Source organism: Girardinichthys multiradiatus, chromosome 10 (assembly GCF_021462225.1).
Source record: "Girardinichthys multiradiatus isolate DD_20200921_A chromosome 10, DD_fGirMul_XY1, whole genome shotgun sequence".
NCBI classification, from domain to species: domain Eukaryota; kingdom Metazoa; phylum Chordata; class Actinopteri; order Cyprinodontiformes; family Goodeidae; genus Girardinichthys; species Girardinichthys multiradiatus.
The window spans coordinates 12,326,513-12,346,180 of record NC_061803.1 but is presented as its reverse complement, the minus strand read 5'-3'; the positions used below and the strand labels follow the sequence as shown (position 1 = coordinate 12,346,180).

The following is a 19,668-nucleotide window of genomic DNA, read 5'->3' as shown; positions in this document are numbered from 1 at the left end:
ACTGTATTCTATGCCGGAAATGCAGCGTCAGGAAACGTAACAAAATAAATAAAAAATAATGGTGTTTTTAGTGGTTTTAAATCAGAGATATCCAGATTCAGTCCAGTCCAAGATACTCCTGCAGATTTAAAATGAATCCCTGGTTCAACACACCTGAATGAGAGCCGCTAAAACTTAAAATGTATGATGGATTTCAGGTGGTGAAACGAATTGAGACACAAACTTTTTTTTATACTTGAGAATTTATTTAAATTTAAACCGATGTGAAAATGTTGGAAAAATACAAAAAGGAGTAAAGGCCTCATTTAAAGCACAATTATCATTTTGAACATTCTTCATATTGCATCAAACTCAGGAACTCTAAATTATCTTTCTCAGGATTCCTCATGTTCAGTTTTTATATAATAAATACATTTTTGTTAAATTGTCCAAAATAAAACAGTGAGGAGGCTCAAAACATTTCAACACTTGGCTCAGGTAGGAGTTGGAGAACCTGATTTCTCCAGACCAGGAGATACGAGGAAAATTTCCTGGATTAACATAACAGCACGGTTGAGTCCACCCAGCTAAGGTGGAACCCAGGATAGACAGGCTCAGTGAAGGTGGTGTGAAAGGTGTGGAGGAGAGTCAGGTCACCACAGGAGACCCTAAAGAAAGATAGTGCTCCTGCCGTCCAGTCCAAGTAAACTCCTACTTTATTGGAGTTGGGTGTTGCAGGCACAACATCATTCATGTTTCCATGAAGAATCCTGTAGCCGTCTTTGTTGCAGTTTAGGCCCCAGGAGAAGTCATTCCGGCCTAACCAGCAGTCATGTCCTTCTCCTTTCCTGCATAACTGTCTGTAGGCCACACCGATACAGACCCTCCCAGTCCACTCTGTCTCCCAGTAGCAGCGCCCGGTCAGTCCCTCCCTGCACAACACCTGAGTCCAGAAATCAAACCTGTCCAGGTGATCAGGATATGACTGCTTGGTCCAGCGAGTTGCTTTCTGGTTCCCATGGGAAAGAGAAAGATCCCTGTGTGCTGTGTTTGGGTCCAGGGTCAATTTCTTAATGTCTGACAGTGTAAATGAAGAAGAAAGAATTAATCATTTTTAAATGATCGTTTTTAAATGTTAAAGAAACAACAACCAGATGTGTTGGTTACTTACATTTCCTTGGGCCAGGTTGGATTCTGGATTCATCACACTGCTGCACACTAAAACAAAACAGATAGCTAAATGTTTTCCTTATGCGTTTATCTTAGATTCAGACTTTCCTTTTTTCCATAAGATAATACTAATAGTTTAATTTATTGAGAAATATTTACCTTTTTTAATGCCACAAGCTTCCAAAAGCTTGACTTTTTTAAGTAATCAAAACTGAAAGTCACCACAAAGGTTAGTTTGGCTAAATTTTGAATTAATTTCACAAGATTACTAAACACAACACAGTTGTAGATTTATTCAGAACCCTTAAACTGTTCCACATTTTGGCAACTTATGACTATAAACTTAAACATTTTCTGGGATTTCGTCTGATAGACCAACACAGTGGTGCATCTTTTATGAATAACATTTTAACAAGTATGGTGTGCATTTTTAGTCAGCCCTTTCGAATCAGTACTTTGCACAACCAACTTTTACTGCAGTTACACGACCTTTGAGGTGTGTCTCTGGGAATCTCCAGGCCTTAAGTAGCTCCAGTCAGATTGGTGGAAAAGCAACTGTGAACATAAATTTTATATGCACAGATTCTTAATTGCATTTAAGTCTCTACTTTGACTAGAACATTCTAATATATGAATATACTGTGCTCTAAACAATTCCTTTGTAACTCTGGCTGTATGCGTAGGCTTGTTTTATGGCTGGAAGTTAAACCTCTGCCCCAGTCTCAAGTCTATAGCAAGCTCTACCAGGTTGTCTTTCAGGATTGCCCTGCATTTACCTCCATCAAGCTTCTCTGTCCCAGCTAAAGAAAAGAATCCCCACAGCATTATGCTGCCACCACTATGTTTTACCATGGAGTTGATCTGTTCATCAGGATGTTATAGTGTTTTGCATGTTGGCAAAAAGGTAAATTTTGGTCTCATCTGAAGGCATCTTCTTTCACATGTTTGATGTGTCCCTACATGACTTAATAAACTGCAAACAGGACTTCTTGCGTGGTCGGTGATTTCTTGGTAGGTTTATGGTTGCTATACTCTTTTAATTTTCAGATGATACATTTCTCGCAGGGGCTGCACGGTGGCGCAGTTGGTAGCACTGTTGCCTCGGGTTGCGTGGGTTCTCACCGGGTACTCCGGCTTCCTCCCACAGTCCAAAGCCATGCCTGTTAGGTTAATTGGTCACTCTAAATTGCCCTTAGGTGTATGAATGAGTGTGTGCATGGTTGTTTGTGTGTTGCCCTGCGATGGACTGGCGACCTGTCCAGGGTGTACCCCGCCTCTCGCCCATAGACTGCTGGAGATAGGCACCAGCTCCCCCGCGACCCACTATGGAATAAGCAGTAGAAAATGACTGACATTTCTCGCAACTTTATCTCTGACCTGTCTGCTGTTTTCCGTGGCACTTTTTGTTTACTGATGTTCTTTTAACAAACCTCTGAGGCCTTCACAAAACCATTGGATTTTTACTGACATTAAATTTACACAGTCTCCATTTACTAATTAAATGACTTGTGAAGCCAATTTGTTGCACTGGATTCAGAGTAAAGGGGCTGAATAAAAATGTACTCCACCATTTTCAGAGTTTTAATGGTAAAACGTTTTGAAAGCCACATATTATTTCCCTTCCGCCTCACAAATGTTGGTAACATACAAAATCATAATATACATATTTACAAGAACCAGATGAAAATAGATGGTCCTTGAATAAATTAGTGACAGGTTGATGCTTTATTACCTGAGTGTCTGTAGTGTGCAGTGTGGGTCCTCCAGCAGAGCTGAAAGTAGCATCAGGCCAGACCTTCCTGGATGGTTGTAGCTCAGGTCAAGGTCTTTCAGGTGGGAAGAATTCAGTGCAGATGCCAGGAATGTGCACCCCTCCTCTGTAACTCTGCATCCTGACAAACTTTGAGAAAAAGAGAATATATTTCATCTAGATGACCTGTACAACCTCAGTCATTTCTTTAGTGAGGAAGTATTGCATGAGAATTACTTACCAAAGCTGCTCCAGTTTGCAGTAAGAACTTCCCAGTCCAATCGAGAAGTTCCTAACCCCAATGTCCTGAAAGTCATTATCGGTAAGATCCAGGACTTTGAGTTGGCAGCCAGAGGAGCTGATAACTGAGGCTAAAGTAACAGAGCTGTCCTCTGTTAGGTTGCAGCTTCTTAGTCTAAACAAACAGGAAAAAAAAAAACAACCTAAAACCACATACAGTGTAATTTGCACGCATCTACGGAGCATACTGTAGGATTTTGACCTCAGTTTCTCCAGTTTGCCGTTGTTCAGTCCATCAGAGAGTTGCTTCAGTCCCGAATCTGTCAGGTTGTTGTTGCTTAGGTCCAGCTCTCTGAGTTGGGATGAGCTGATACCATTGGCGAGATTTTCACAACACATCACAGTGAGGTTGCATGCTTTTAAACTGCAACAGAACAAAAATTGCGAGAGAAACTGTCTAAAAAATGTTCCAGAATGTTCCACACCTGCTAATAAAGAATTAAATTAATTCTCAGAACAGCAAGACAAAGACGATGATGTACACTAACTTCACTGATTGAGAAATTATGTTCACCCCAAATCAGACAAAAACAGCTGCAATCATACTGAGTAGTAGGACCCCTCAAGGTTGCGTGCTTGGCCCATTGCCGTTTACACTGTTAACACACAACTGCACATCCACACTTAAGGAAAACCTAATTATTTACTTTGCAGATGACACCTAAGTAGCGGTCTCATCCAGGCTTTGGACTTCCTGTCGAAAGCAAAACAGTTTATGTTTGCAGTAAGACACGGCACTCTGCTAAGCGCTGGTGTTCCTCAAGGATATCTGCTTAGTACTTTACCTTTTACTCAGCTAATACTTTGTAGGAATAGGTTTATTCAGTTTTGCTGTAATAGACAATGTAGTAATTTAAATCAGCTTCCCACCTTCTCTGGAGCCCCTAGAGTTTGCTTATTTTGTCAGCCACTGCACATTCCCATGCCACCATCATGTCATGCCATAACAAACTAAGCCCAGGGACTCCTTAAGGATGTGAGCTTAGTCTTTTAGTTTGTCTGTGTTAAACTGTTTGTACTATCAAATTTAGTGCAAGCTCGTGAAGTCTAAAAATAATACAATAGCAGGATAAATCAGTGATGGCATTGAAAGATTTTCTAAAGGAGTGGGCAGACAGGTAGTGACAGTATGGAGATAACAATCTATGTGTTCATGGATACTGACTTATGTTTGAGTCCATTTTAATTAAAAGTATAATTATTTCTAAAGAGGTTACAATTTTTAAGTACCACAGTACCTTAAACAAATCATGCATTCATTTTCTGGCATTGCTCAACCTGAACCCAAGATTGTGATTCCAAAGGACTTACTTTGCCACTTGAGCTGTTTTTACAACAGGCATTAGTCTCAGGAGCCCCTCCTCTGACCTCATGTAGTTGCTCAGATCAAACACACTAAGCTCCTCTTCTGAGGTTAGCAATACAAAGATCAGTGTGGCCCACTGGGCAGGTGAAAGGGTGACTTGGTTCAAAATGCCTGCGCTGAAGATGTCCTGAATTTCCTCCACAAGAGAGTGGTCATTCAGCTCATTCAGACAGTGAAAAAGATTGAGGCACCTGTCTGGAGATTCGCTGACCCTGATCCTCTCCTTTATGTGTTTAATGATTTCAGTTCTAGTTCTTTGATGTGTTTTATTGCTGGTCATTAAGTTCTTCAGCACGGTCTGATTGGATTCCAGTGATAAACCCAAAAGGAAGCGCAGAAAGATGTCAAAATGCCCATTTTCACAACGCAATGCCTTTTCTACAGCTTCTTTATAAAGAATGACCTCTGATGATTCTCTTGACAGCAAACGGCGTGACACAGATGATTTCTTGACCAAAACATTGTTGTTTTCGTTGTGGAAAGTGAGGAAGACATACAGCGCTGCAAAGAATTCTTGAATACTCAAATGCACAAAGCAAAACATCTTCTCTTCACACAGTGTCATCTCCTCACTAAAAATCTCTGTGTAGACTCCTGAAAATATGGAAGCCTGTGTGACATTGAATCCATTACGGATTAGGTCACTCTCATAGAAGATCAGGTGGCCCTTTTCGAGCTCCCTGAAAGCAAGTTTCCCCAAAGCAAGGAGGTCTTTTACACAGTCAGCGCTAGAGTCTCTTCTCGGCAGTCTTTTCTTCATTTCCTCCATATGGTGGTACAAGAAATTAATGTACATCTGTGTGAGACTCTTCGGTGTATCCTTGCTCTCTTCATTCGCCAGCTTCTTCTCGAGAACAATTGCCGCCATCCAGCAAAAGATTGGTATGTGGCACATGATGTGGAGACTTCTGCAGGATTTCACATGTGTGATCACACGATTTGATATGGTTTTGTCAGGGATCTTTCTCCTGAAGTACTCATCTTTTTGTGAGTTGTTAAACCCCCGGACCTCAGTGAGCAGATCAATATACTCAACTGGGATTTGAGCAGTAGCCACTGGTCGAGATGTAATCCAAATAAGAGCCAAAGGAAGGAGATCTCCCCTGATCAGGTTTGTCAGAATTACAGAAACTGTGGTTGGCTGTGTGACGTCTGACATTATTTCACTTTTCTGAAAGCCCAAAGACAGTCGACTCTCATCCAGACCATCCAGGATGAAGAGCATTTTGCTTTCAGACTTGATAAAGATTTCTGTGTCGTTTATTTCAGGGTAAAAGATGCAGAGGAGCTCCACAAAACTGACGGTTTTCTTTCTCTCTAAATTCATCTCTCGAAACGAGAGGGAAAAAACAAAATCTATGTCTGTGTTTGCCTGGTCCTCCGCCCAGTCAAGAGCAAACTTTTTGGCCAATACAGTTTTTCCAATACCAGCAACTCCCCTCGTGACCACAGTTCTTCTGTGGCGTTCTCCTCCGGGTGGACAATCAAATAGACAATTGCAGTTGATTGATTTCTCCTGGGTTACACATCTCTTAGAAGCAATCTCCATCTGTCTCACTTCGTGCTCTTTATTGACTTCACCACATCCTCCCTCAGTGATGTACAGCTCCGTGTAGATCTGTTTGAGAGGTATCTTATTTGCATTTGTCGCAGTCCCCACAGTTAAATGACTGAACTTTCGCCTTAGAGTTGCTTTCACTTTCTGTTGACACTCCTCAACTTTATCTGAGGAAGACAAGATTATTTTTTGTGTTTTTGGATATTGTGCAATTTGCATAATGTTATTTCCAAAAGAAGATGTGCTTACTTTGGATCTTCTGAGCACCACAGCTGCCTGCAATGTCTTGATTCAAAGATTCGGCAGAGAAGTCATTAGATCCTGCAAAACAAAATCAAGATCAAGGAAGTCGAAAAAATCCCTTTGATTCAATTATGAATACAGAAATAAGGGAAAGCAAGCACACCAGTGCAGTCCAGCTTGGGCTTTTGGTTGCATCAAACAATGAAAACATAGTAGAAGATTTATAAATACGAAACTAATAAAAACATAAAGCTAATTAAATCCCATTACTTGAGCAGAAAACAATTAGACGTCAAGGATGCCTACCTTTGGACATAGATATACTAATGTTGACACTGCCAATGCAGGAGCCAATGATAGAGGGAGCGACCACATTGCTGCCGCTCTGAGCAGTGAAGCTGGGCTGGAAATGATGAATTGAAGCCTGAACTGATGGAACTGACTCTGGGAGAAATCCTAAAAAGACATATTTGATTACCCCTTTAAAGGTCTGTCAGATCAAGGTGTAAAACATATTTAGTAAATTCAGAATGCTGCTGCAGAGGTCTTGGTGACCAAATGCATACAGTGCTGTGAAAAGATATTTGCAGCTACAGATTTCTTTTGTTTTTGCTTTTTTGTCACCTTTAAATGTTTCAGATCATCACACAAAATTTTATTTCAGACAAAGGTAGCCTGAGTAAGTAACAAAAACCAGTTTTATATAAACAATTCATTTTTTAAGGGAAAAATACAGTCCAAACTAACCTGGCCCTGATGTAAACAGTAATTACCTTAAGAATCAAACAGGCCCAGATCATCACACCTCCACAACCATGTTGGACTGTATAATGTGAAATGCTCTGTAGGTTGTAGCCCAGAAGTAACAGGGCTACAACCAAAGTATATTTTCCCAGAAGTGTCTAGATGTTTCTTAGGAAATAAGAAACAGACCCCCCTGCTTGAAACTCACCCATGAATGCATTTCTTGCCCATTTCCTTTTTAATTGTTAAACCATGAATACTGACGTGAACTGAGGCATGTGAGGCCAGCTTTAGATGTTGTGCTGGGTTCTTTGTGACCTGGATGATGCTTTTTTGGAGGTTAACCCCCATTCATGTTTTCTCTAATTCTGGATAATAGCTCTCATTGTGGTTCATTGGATAACAAAGCCTTTGTAACCCCTTTCAGACTGAAAACTTTCTGGAAGGAGTTACAAAATCACTTTGTTTCTCATCAGATCTTCTTCATCAGATTGGGGCTTGATGTGGTGCTTTTTGAGATCTTTTATCCCACTTCATGTTGTCAGACAGGTTCTATTTAATGGATTCCTTGATTCTGCGGGTCTTGGAACGACCTGATGTTTGTGTGGCAAGCGAAATTGAAACCAAAACGCACAGACGTCTTAACATAGAGCTGAGTTGGTTTGGATAACTTTGTACCCTCTTATTTGAAAATTTGTTTGTGAACTTCCTCCAGTTATCTTTGTCTGTTAGTGTGATAAAACCAAAACAGTTAAAATCTGTAAGAAGGCATGTACTTTTTCAAAGCACTGTTGATGTAATTCTTTCTTTTTTTAGCCTTGTTATCTGAATGCTTGGAGGTTCTGAGTCCTTTCACCTAGTGAAACGGTGATGCTTACCTCGAAAGTCTTTATTTACTTCGTCATCAGCCTTTTGCTCCATATTTACATTCTCCATGAAGATCCTGGTAACTGTTACTCTTCATCTCTTCAGACACATATCAGTCATTGTCTTCCAGTAAATAAAACAAATCAGACAAAGAAGAAAGAACAAGCAGTGTTCTTTCAGAGTGCTAATGCAAGCAAGTCTTACTGATATCAGGATAAAAGAGATGCTTACCTACTTTAACGATAACAGTCTCTGCTTACTGTTCCACACACTGACTGATGTTTGCATGTGAAAGACATGTTTCCTCTCTGAGCAACAAGAAAGAAAACAGGAACTGTTGCAGTCGCTTTTCTGAGGGGGCGAACGGCAGCATTTCCGTTTCTTATAAAACCAACTAAGGTGGAAAAAAAAGCGTCTGCAGTGTGTGGTGTTTAATTTTCTGTAAAACCAGTGAAGGAAGATGATCTTTGAAACTTAATTAAAAACACAAATTCAGCAAGGTCAAGCCAAAGTGAAAAGTAAAAGAAATATTTGTGTATTTATTGGAAATGTTACTAAAGATTTACAATAAAGGCACTGATTTCTTCTTGTTTTGACAGCTGAAATTAATGCTGCTTTAATATAACTAAATATCTAGTTAAATACCGGATATGTTTTTAGATGACTGGAATGAAAAAAGGGAAGAAAAATAGAGAACTAAAACTTAAAACTGAAAGCCTTTTTTTTATTTTGTCTTTTATTCTAAGGGAACTATTGGATAATTTGAACGATTATCACACCACATACAATGAAACTGAAACACCTGGTTTTAGACCACAATAATTTATTAGTATGGTGTAGGGCCTCCTTTTGCGGCCAATACAGCATCAATTCGTCTTGGGAATGACATATACAAGTCCTGCACAGTGGTCAGAGGGATTTTAAGCCATTCTTCTTGCAGGATAGTGGCCAGGTCACTACGTGATACTGGTGGATGAAAACGTTTCCTGACTCGCTCCTCCAAAACACCCCAAGTGGCTCAATAATATTTAGATCTGGTGACTGTGCAGGCCATGGGAGATGTTCAACTTCACTTTCATGTTCATCAAACCAATCTTTCACCAGTCTTGCTGTGTGTATTGGTGCATTGTCATCCTGATACACGGCACCGCCTTCAGGATACAATGTTTGAACCATTGGATGCACATGGTCCTCAAGAATGGTTCGGTAGTCCTTGGCAGTGACGCGCCCATCTAGCACAAGTACTGGGCCAAGGGAATGCCATGATATGGCAGCCCAAACCATCACTGATCCACCCCCATGCTTCACTCTGGGCATGCAACAGTCTGGGTGGTACGCTTCTTTGGGGCTTCTCTACACCGTAACTCTCCCGGATGTGGGGAAAACAGTAAAGGTGGACTCATCAGAGAACAATACATGTTTCACATTGTCCACAGTCCAAGATTTGCGCTCCTTGCACCATTGAAACCGACGTTTGGCATTGGCATGAGTGACCAAAGGTTTGGCTATAGCAGCCCGGCCGTGTATATTGACCCTGTGGAGCTCCCGACGGACAGTTCTGGTGGAAACAGGAGAGTTGAGGTGCACATTTAATTCTGCCGTGATTTGGGCAGCCGTGGTTTTATGTTTTTTGAATACAATCTGGGTTAGCACCCTTTCAGACAGCTTCCTCTTGCGTCCACAGTTAATCCTGTTGGATGTGGTTCGTCCTTCTTGGTGGTATGCTGACATTACCCTGGATACCGTGGCTCTTGATACATCACAAAGACTTGCTGTCTTGGTCCCAGATGCGCCAGCAAGACGTGCACCAACAATTTGTCCTCTTTTGAACTCTGGTATGTCACCCATAATGTTGTGTGCATTTCAATATTTTGAGTGAAACTGTGCTCTTACCCTGCTAATTGAACCTTCACACTCTGCTCTTACTGGTGCAATGTGCAATCAATGAAGACTGGCTACCAGGCTGGTCCAATTTAGCCATGAAACCTCCCACATTAAAATGACAGGTGTTTCAGTTTCATTGTCCAACCCCTGTAAGTGTATTAAGTTAATGATAAAATGCGGTTACTATTTGAGCAACTCATTTCCATGTAAAATGTGACCTACTCAGTAAATTGAATGACTGGTACTAGATTATTACTTGGTTGTGGTTTTGTTTTAAGTGTAAGCAGGATAATAAACGTATTTCAGTAAACTCAATTAATGCCTGTAATAACCATAGGTTTCCTAATGGTGGGAGCAGAGGGTAGAAACGGATCTAACTTCAACGGTTCCTGTCATTTATTTAAACATCTCTTTTTCCAGGGAAGAGTGATTATGCAGAAAACTAATTAAACTAAAACTATTTTCAAAAACAAGAATTGAGTTCATACAGTTTAAGATTTATTCTGCATATTTTCTCATCCATAATTAAGACTGGATGTTTGACCACTCTTCTTGGCAGTTTGCTGGAGATCATCTAAACGTCTTGGTCTCCTGATATGGAAGCGGTCCGGGAAGCCTTGGGAAGAACCTTGTAGCTGCCAACATGGACAAGCCAACCGCCCTCTTTTGCCAAAAATGACAATAATGCTTGGTGGAGTAAAGGTCAGGCTTTCAAACCAAGGGACCAGACCAACTGCCAGGTGACCAAAATAGTAGATTTTCAACCATAAAACTTGATTGAAAGTCATTTCTAGAACCTTCAGCTTGATTTGTTAAAGCATTTTGGTGAATATATGTATACATTTCAGCCGGTATCAGTAACTGTGGAGAAGAGAAACTATAGAATAAATTCAAGCTTCCTGAATTCTTGTTTTTTATTTATTGAAATTTCCTGCTGTTAAAAAATCTCCCACTGAAAGAATTAAGTTTCAAAATGATAATTTAAAGCCTATAGTTTATGACATTCATCCTATAATGGGCAAATGTAAACCTCTCAGTGTTAGTTTGTAAACTCTTTTTCAAGTTACTGAAACCAAAAGTATGAAATGTTTGTTCCACTTTAAAAAAAAATTCTATAATTAAATCTGTGGTTATAAAAATATATATGTTGATGTGTCTTATTTCCCAGAAATGCATTTTAGTAAAAGGGATCATTTTAAATTAAAGTATTTCTTTCCCTCAGTTCACCATAGTTTTTTAAGAGCAAATACAGCTCAAGCATTATTGAGAAATATTTAAAGAACGTTGGGTTCTGACATGAGATTTAAAAAGGATTTCTCCCCTTAGGGGCTCAGTTTTAAGAACACAAACTGAGTTTCCCTCAGTGCTATTTGATTTGGAGGAAGGGTCGATATGATGCTATTGAATTGGATTTTTAAAAATAACAGAACCTAAAGGCAGGAAGAACATTTCTATCACACACTCCCATATCATCCAGTTATGAAAATGATTTAAATTATTGTATACACAAACTTTTGCATTTTATTCTTTACTCAGTTAGTTGTAAAGACTGTTTTCAAACCAGTCACATTTTCCTTTAAGACAGGACTTATTCAAACAGGCAAAATAAAGGCAAATTATGCAATCCTGCAATGATGAGGCCAAACCCCTTGTCACTGCTGCACCGGCGCCATCTGAACACTTGGAGGAAGCAAAGCTCCAGATGTGTGAACAAAGGTTTATTCAACTGGTTTTCACTGCCTGCATCAAAACAGGTTAACCTCCCTGGATCTGTAGTGACAAACTGCAACTTGCGTCGTATCTGGATATTTTTCATGGTAACATCATCATTTTTTTTTTTTTATGTTTCAGGAGCAAGCAAGGCAAAGATGGTGAAAGAACTATCAGATCATTCTAGATAGTTTTGCCTTGACTGACTTAAATTAGATTCCTGTCAGACACAACAAAGCCTACAGTGTGAAGACGAGGCACCTAATGCTAATAGGCTCAAAGAGAGAGATAAAACTTTTGTATTTAGTGTGTTATTTTTGATGTCTATCAAGAGGTTGTGAGGGTGAACTGGGAACATCTGGTTAAGGCCCCTATTTTAGTAGATCTTCAGTGAACATCGTTGGGAGAGTTTCTTTCATGTTTTAAAGTAGGTTTGGAGTATGGAATCTGAGTGGACCGTGTTCAGGACCTCCATTGCAGATGCAGCTTTCAGAACTTGTGGCCTGAGGGTAATTAGTGCCTGTTGCTGCAGCAGACAGAGGACCCATTTGTGACCACCAGTGGAGATCCAAGCCATCATGCTGAAGAAGGAGGCCTTTAGATAGGTGGGTTGGCTTTGAGTGGTGGAAGGAGCCTTAACTCAAAGGTAAAATTGGAGGACTTAGGACAGTGGAGTCCATCGCGTTTGCAAAGGTGGCTGAGGTAGTTGAAAAACCCCTGGGCACCAAGAGTAAAAGAGATTTGACCAGAGATGCTGAAGGCTTTGCGCATTGTGGGGCTGTCACCATTGATACACTACTTCAATATCACATGGGGGACTGGAAGGCCAAACCAACTTTTTCTATGGAGCACTTTAAAAAACAGCAAGCTGTGACCAAACTGCTAAATATAAAGTAAGAAAGAATTAAAAAATATAAAACATAAAAATACAAAATAAAATACTTGTAGAAGTTTTAGTAAGAATACAAAACATCCACATCAGAAAATCAGTAAGATCCAATAAAAATTCCATAGTGGGTTAAGAGCCAAACCGAAAAGGTGCGTCTTCAAAGCAGATTTAAAAACATCTAGTGAGGAAGTCTTTCTAATTTGTAATGGAAGTGTGTTCCACAATTGGGGAGCCAATCCCCCTGGAGTTTCTAAAGTGTCGTTGTTTTTAATAGTTAAAGATGAGACAAGGCTGATACAGGGAAAACAGTGGCAGACTAGGGTGATGTTTCCAATTTTTATACGACACACTTCTTGGCTTTCCATGAGAAAGTTTTCTCTAGGGTGTTGGAAAGGAGGCTCTGGTCGACTGTTGAGCCTCGGATGCTTTTCAGGGCTATCTATTTCTGGTATAACCAAAGCAGGTTTGTGTCTTCATTGTCGGCACAAGGTCTAATTTTTTCCCAGTGCAGGCTGGACCCTGCCAGGACTGCCCCTTGAGATGGATCCAGTTCATAAAGTACTTGTACAGGATTTCAAGGCAAAGTTGTTGAAAAGGAAAGTGTCTGGTGTCTTGTTTTTGCTTATTGCAGGATGAGATTCAGCTCCTCTAAGTCTGAAGCCATGGTTCTCTGGAGCTAATCCTCCATCTTCCGCTCTGTATTAGTTACCTGATACCCTCTAGTGGAGAAACCTGAGCATTGTATAATTTTATCTTCAAACATTTGTTTATAATAATCCCATCACAGAATCAAAGATTTAGGTCTGGACTTTGATTAGGCCCTTCTAACACATGAACATGCTTTGATCAATGCTACTTTATTGGAGCGCTGGCTGTTTGCTTAGGGCTATTGTCTTGCTGGGAGGTCTTTTGCAGCTTCTAACAGGTTTTCTGACAAGATTGTCCTTTAGCTCCATCCAACTTCCAATCAACTTTCACCAGGTCCCGTGTTCCTGCTGAAGAAAAGCATCCCCTCAGCATATTGCTGCCACCAACATGTTTTACTGTGTAGAGTGTGTGTTCAGGGTGATGTTAGTGTTCCACCACATGTATTTTTCATGTAGGCCAAAAAGTTCAATTTTGGTCTCATGTGACCAGGGCACCTTCTTCTACATGGTTGCTGTCTCTCCTGAATGACTTGTCACAAATTGCAAATGGAAACTCTTCTGGCTTCTTTCAGTCCACAACTAATCATTGTTATGTCGACAGACTCATGAATAAAAAAGGATTTTGCCAACAGGATCTAAGGTTCTTGTTAGTTTATATGCACAAGGAGACAGAAGAAGGATCTCTGTATTTATCAAGACCAAAAGCTGAGAATGTGTCTGATTTCTGCTGCGACGTCAAAAAGCATGCCATCATTTATTCATTCCTATCCAAGCTGACTGAGTACTCTGACATGTAATCAGCAACACCCGCCTTTTTTTGTCTCCGTGCAGCCACACAAGTTGACACGAAGTTGCTGTGCCACTCAGCCACGACAAACTCACTGAGCAGCTGGGGGTCAGAGGGTCATGGCTACAGGGCATCACGACAACAGGAGCTGATGGAAGAGAGACAGTGTTACAAACTCACTCCCCCTCCTCCTCCTGACATTCAGTGAAACCATTGCTCCAAATCTGCAGAGAATGGGAGTGTCATGACTCAACTCTTGGCCCCGTCCGCCTTGCGAGTTGTCGTGATGTAACAGATGGCGTAGTCATCCTCATTAGTCACAACAAAGGAAGAAGTCTGGCCTGAATGTATCAAAGCCACTGAGGCTCTAATTTTCCAAATTTGTGTTTACTGGACACAATCACAGTCTGCGGCAACCAGAAATGTAAGCTCTGCAGAGGAAAACTGCCTCCTATAATCTGATCGAGGAGACACTTTAGAATGACCCTAATGTAGCAGGTGTATCAAACTCTGAACAGAAATAAATGAAAATCTGGCCATTGGGTTTTAATTATCTACTTTTCCTTTGAGCTTAGGGCACAACAGATCCCTCATGGTATTTTACAGACACTGAGTGTTTTGTTTTCAAATGCAGGGTGGCATGGGAACAGTAAGTGATGTCACGATAAATATCTGCCAGATTTTCCATTACAGAATCAGAAGGGAAGCTAATATCAACTAGTGGCTTGCAGAGGATGATAGTGCTGTGTACAGGACCCCGCCAAACACACACTGGCACCCATGCTAAACACAAGCAAATATCTTTCATTTTTTTATTGCAATAGCATAATATTAAAGTAAATGTTTTTCGAAAGCTGCTTCATTGTAATTTAAACTTTTTTTTCATTAATAAATATTTTTACTTTTATTCCCTGAAATCATGAATACCATATTTATTGGCGGTCTTAGTATGGATGCATAGCGCAGCCCCCTTTAACCAAGAGGACAGCACTTCTCTCAAAGGATTTCACAAATTTGCACAATTTCTTTGGATTAAGAGAGTCCTGGGTCATGCCATATGATCTTCTCTTCAGCTCACACCAAAGGTTCTCCATACAAGTTAGGTCTGGGGACTGGGATGGCCAAGAAAGAAAGTTGAGTTTGCACCTAGTGAACAATTTCTGTGTTGATTTGACCATGTTTTGGATAATGACCTCTTTCAGTTTTTTTTTTCAAAATCTCCTGGTGTTTCAAAGAGTTTGTTATGACAGTGATAGCCTGCACACGTGAGCTTTCAAAATTCAACCCAGCATCGCAGAACCAAATAAATGGAGTGGAAATAAATGTGTTCGATATACAGCTTTACACACCCATCCATCCATCCGTCCATTCATTTTCTATACCTGCTTCTTCTGAACAGGGTCCCCAGGGGAAATGATGCCTATCTCCAGTGGTCTGAGGTTGAAAAGTGGGGTACACCCTGGACAGGTCGCCAGTCAATCACAGGGCAACGCAGAGACCTAAGGGCAATTTCAAGAGACCAATAAACCTAGCAGTCATGTATTTGGACTGTGGGAGAAAGCCGGAGTACCCGGAGAGAAATCAGACATGCACCAGGAGAACATGCAAACTCCATGCAGAAAGACCCCCGGCAAGGAGTTGAACCCTGGACCTTCTTGCTGCAAGGCAAAAGTGCGACCAGCTGCACCACCTTGCAGTCCAGCTTTACACATAATGCAATCCAAACATGTTTTATTATAAAGGGTTAAACACATCAAATAACATGTTGCATCTTTTTGGTTGTGTTTCATTATCAAGCATACTAAAGAAAATACCCTTGGCTGAAGTCCACTGATCTGTTCTGTTATTTTTCCCTACCATCCAGGGTGTGCCAATCGCAAGAAACAATGAGCATCAAAAATGGAGAGAGGTGGTCTTGGTGAGTTTTTTACCAACAATTCCCTGGCCAGCTCAAAGCAAAGACCATCTGTAATCGTTATGTCACACTGTCAAGTTGCAACACCAGTTTACCTTCACACAAGTCAGCCACTATGATGTTGTACAACATTGCTTGGCGAGTCAGAGGTGTAACACTGGTGTGTTGACCTCAAACCCGCTCATCAGGTCGGACCTTTAGTAAAACACATGGAGACAGCAAAAAGGCATCTAAGTTCTACCTTGAAGTTTTTTGTGAAAGAAGCTAGTGTTGCAGGAAAGCTCAATTTTAGATTATGTTAGGTTTGTCATACGTAATAATGTAGAAGTTTAAAGAAATGCAACATGCCTTTTTAGACCGTGATCGCTTTAAGAAACATCCGCTACAAACCTGACTTAAGGCCACGTATGAAAGGATTTGTGCTGTTCAGACTGCCATAAAATAATCCCATGTAGGTTATATATGAGTTGGATTTGTGCCGGTTTTGCAATGTGAACAAAGTGTCGGTCTTCTCTGACTAGAGAATACATGTATAGATAAAGTCAGCCATCAATTGGCAAACTCTAAACATTCACGTTTGTGATGGTAGGACAGAAAGGGCTTTTTTTCCTGCCATCACTTTTACTGCCATCCTAAAAACAACCAACTGGCATGTAAACAGCATGTAATGGTTCTTATGAAAACTTGATGGCCCTAAGATGTCACTTTTTTAACCTTGCTCAAATTGTGAGATTTGGTGGTAAGATAAACTTGGGGCCTCATGCTACCTTAGGACACTAGCTATTTCCTGACTTATGACCATTAGAACATATTTTGCTAACTGGAATGCCATGTTTTCTTGTCTTTCCCATTTTGAGACGTTGTTAAGACAAATGGGTCACTGCATCACTTCATATTTAAACACCAAGGAAAAAGGAAGTAATCGGTACCTAATTAAATGTTCCTAGATACTTTAATCAATTTAAAATGGTAAAATGTAAAACAAAGATTGTTTTAGTTGCTTTTATTTTACAGGATTTGCCGTGGATTTAATCAAAAACATATTTTTCCAACTAAATAAAGAAACTCAATGTGAAAATATGCAACTGACATACATTTATTTTAAAGCTTTTTATATGAGGTGCCAATGTGGATGAGTGTTGTACATGTGTGCCATCATCACGGTCTGATTGCAGTAATCCAATATAAAGATTATGCCTACCACTTGCTTACAAATGGCATAATTTCTCTAAAATGAAATCCTTCTAACTCCTCGTTTCCTCCTCTGCTCTTGTGTTTCTTCTTAACTGGGCAAGGCATAGTGGTGTGTGGTCGGTGTGAGATAACAAAGGCTGAGGAGTTCACAATTATATAAGTCCTGTGGAGGCTGTGGAGGAAGAGGAGGAGAGGCAGCAGGGTTAGCATGTAGGAAAAGGAGGGCAGGAAAGGGCCAGTGTGGCCTGCGTTGCAGTGCTCATTTGTCTTGCACACAGAGAAACACACACACGCTGGCCTGCTTTCGCAGCTCCTCATCACAGATTCAGCAAATACTGCTTCGCAATATCTGAACTTTTCACTGATTTATGTTCCCACGCTGACAACCACGCATAAAGATTTTCAAGTGAAATCACTATTATGCTCCTTTTTTCTCTTTTTCTCTCTCTCTCTCTGTCAGAGCTGTTAGCTGTCCCACCTCTGGACTGGAGTGCTGAGCAGGCAGTCACACACACACACACACTGAGCCTCCAACTGTAACTCTCCAGCGCAATAGCTGCCTGCAGCCCCACCCGCCTGTCCTCTGATGGCCTCCCACTCATGCCACATTAAACATTTAGTGAGGCACTCTGTATCCGTGTGACACCATCTTTTAGCGCCGCCAAGCTAACAGCCCTCACTCTGTGGAAAAAAACATAGGTACATGCCTGTCAGTGGAAACCTGATACAGCGATCGCAATGTTCCTACTGCCCCTTCCTGTCCCTCTTATTTACCTACAAGTGCACGCTCTCAGTTACAAGGTAAAATCAGAGAAACCTTTGGATTTAGAGGAAGACCATGTTTAATCAAGACACATGAAGTGTGTGGGGTTGTTCTTCTATGTCACAGTTTAGCCAGGTGCATCTGAATAAATTAGAATATCATCAAAAAGTAATTTATTTCAGTAATTTAACTCAAAAAGTGAACTGATATATTATAAAAATGAAAACCAAAGATTCAGTTTCTCAGAGATTTTTATTATTACATAAAATCAATTAAGATTCCCTCCACAAGAAGTTATAATAGGTCCTTGCAAAAGAACTTTTCTATTCAGAGTGCTGCATGCAACCATATTAAGAGAAAGTTGAGTGGAAGGAAAAACTTGCCTGCCCACTGACTTGTCAAGTGGAAGATGAGAGAAACCATGTCCAACAATGCAGTCGAGCAAAAGGCCACTATGACTATACCACATACTGCACAGTACATGGACATACCTTTCAGTAGGTCAACATTTCTGTATTAAAAAACACCATTTTATTGGTCTTATGTAACATTTTAACATTCTGGAATCTTGGATTTTAAATTCTGCTTAGCTGTAAGCATGGCTTGAAAACACCTTTTCAGCTTTGCCTAGACATTTTCTATGGAACTGGGCTTTGTGATGGTGGAGTATGATTAGAGCCATTGTCCCTTTGGATCCATTTGTTCTCAGGCTTTACCATCCTGGCTGATGTCCATAAAATGTTGCTTCAATTGTTCTACATAATTTTCTTGTAACATCATGATGCCGTCTATTTTAAGTGCACTAATCCCTCTTGCAGCAAAACACCCCCACGGATTGATGCTACCCCAACTGTACTTCACAGTTGGGAAGGTGATCTCAGTCTTGCAAGCTTCATTTCATTTTAGTTTCTGAAATGTCCAAAACAGGTCTTGGTTCCTGGCTGTATTTACAAACTGTAATCTGGCCTTTTAAATTGATTTGGAGGTGATGACTTCTTCTGCTCTGAGAGTCCTTTTAGCCCATGTTGGTGTCTTTTAAGAGCTCCAGCCAACATCTTCACAGGGTTATTGGCTTTTGTGCTGGGATTCATTCTGACATTTCATATCAAAACACGCTCATGTCTGGGACACAGAACCCATCTGTATATGAACAGAGTACAGAACAATCGGCAGGCCTAAGCAAGTCCCAGGTTTATCCCATAAATGTCAAGTAATCCAAAGAGGAAAACAAAGTAAGATGTGAAATAATCTCAATGTCACAGAAGTAGCAGTACACAATACTGCCAGTATTTGTGTAACAGCTACTGCAGAGAAATGAAAAGTTACAAAAAAGACACAAAAGAATTTGAAAGTAACAGGGGATGAGCTCGAAGGATTAGAACTGCAAAAACAAACCCCATAATGCCACTGATAACACAAGAGTCAAAAAACTAATAAAACTTGGGACATCTTACATTGCCTTTATGGGAAAACACTAATTAAACTAGTAATTAACCAATTACCAGAAATAAAATGATTGTTATACTATTACCACAATTTATCAGACAAAAAGCACAGGGAAGCAAAAAAAAACAAACAAAACAAAAATGCAATCTGGTACTTGAGACCATAAATAAATTTAAAACATAAAAATAAATCAGAAAAAGAGAAAAATCCCACCCAGAATTTAACCCAAGGCAAACATAAGCTGATTTAAACAAACTTCCAGTTATATATTATGGCTACAAAAAGATTAAAAATAGATCACTATGGGATATTTAGAGATATTTATATCTGCCAAAGACTTTTGCTTTACTTGAGTATGAGACATATTTTGATTTACATATGTTCCTGAGTTTTATTCAAGAACATATTTGACTAAATTCCCTTTAGTTTAGTTCATTTATATAGAGCCAATTCATT

The 19,668-nt window shown here is 40.2% G+C and overlaps 1 protein-coding gene across 4 annotated transcripts; it reads right to left on the bottom strand.

The window, feature by feature from the left end:
* Positions 1-223: 223 nt before the first annotated feature.
* LOC124875043 (NACHT, LRR and PYD domains-containing protein 3-like) lies at positions 224-8,318 on the bottom strand. 4 transcript variants are annotated; one of them, XM_047376824.1, is made up of 10 exons: positions 8,209-8,318; positions 7,989-8,100; positions 6,673-6,822; positions 6,373-6,444; positions 4,511-6,290; positions 3,402-3,563; positions 3,141-3,314; positions 2,882-3,049; positions 1,151-1,197; positions 224-1,056 (listed from the first exon to the last, which is right to left on the bottom strand). In XM_047376824.1, the coding sequence occupies exons 2-10, from the start codon at positions 8,044-8,046 to the stop codon at positions 536-538; spliced, it is 3,132 nt and encodes a 1,043-aa protein (XP_047232780.1). In that variant the 5' UTR covers positions 8,047-8,100; positions 8,209-8,318; the 3' UTR covers positions 224-535. The 4 variants fall into 4 exon arrangements, with proteins under 4 accessions (XP_047232780.1, XP_047232781.1, XP_047232783.1 ...); XM_047376825.1 differs by having other exon boundaries at positions 8,213-8,243; XM_047376827.1 differs by having other exon boundaries at positions 7,989-8,076; positions 8,209-8,240.
* Between the last annotated feature and the right edge of the window lie 11,350 nt (positions 8,319-19,668).

Bases quoted from the DNA above. Each gene is read 5' to 3' on its own strand.
- LOC124875043 (XM_047376824.1), bottom strand. From the start codon at position 8,046: ATGGAGAATGTAAATATGGAGCAAAAGGCTGATGACGAAGTAAATAAA. The intron at 3,564-4,510 runs GTAAGTCCTTTG...GTTCTGTTGCAG, and splicing joins AAAACAGCTCAAGTGGCAAA to TTTAAAAGCATGCAACCTCA. The intron at 1,198-2,881 runs GTAATAAAGCAT...GTTTTGTTTTAG, and splicing joins TGCACACTACAGACACTCAG to TGTGCAGCAGTGTGATGAAT.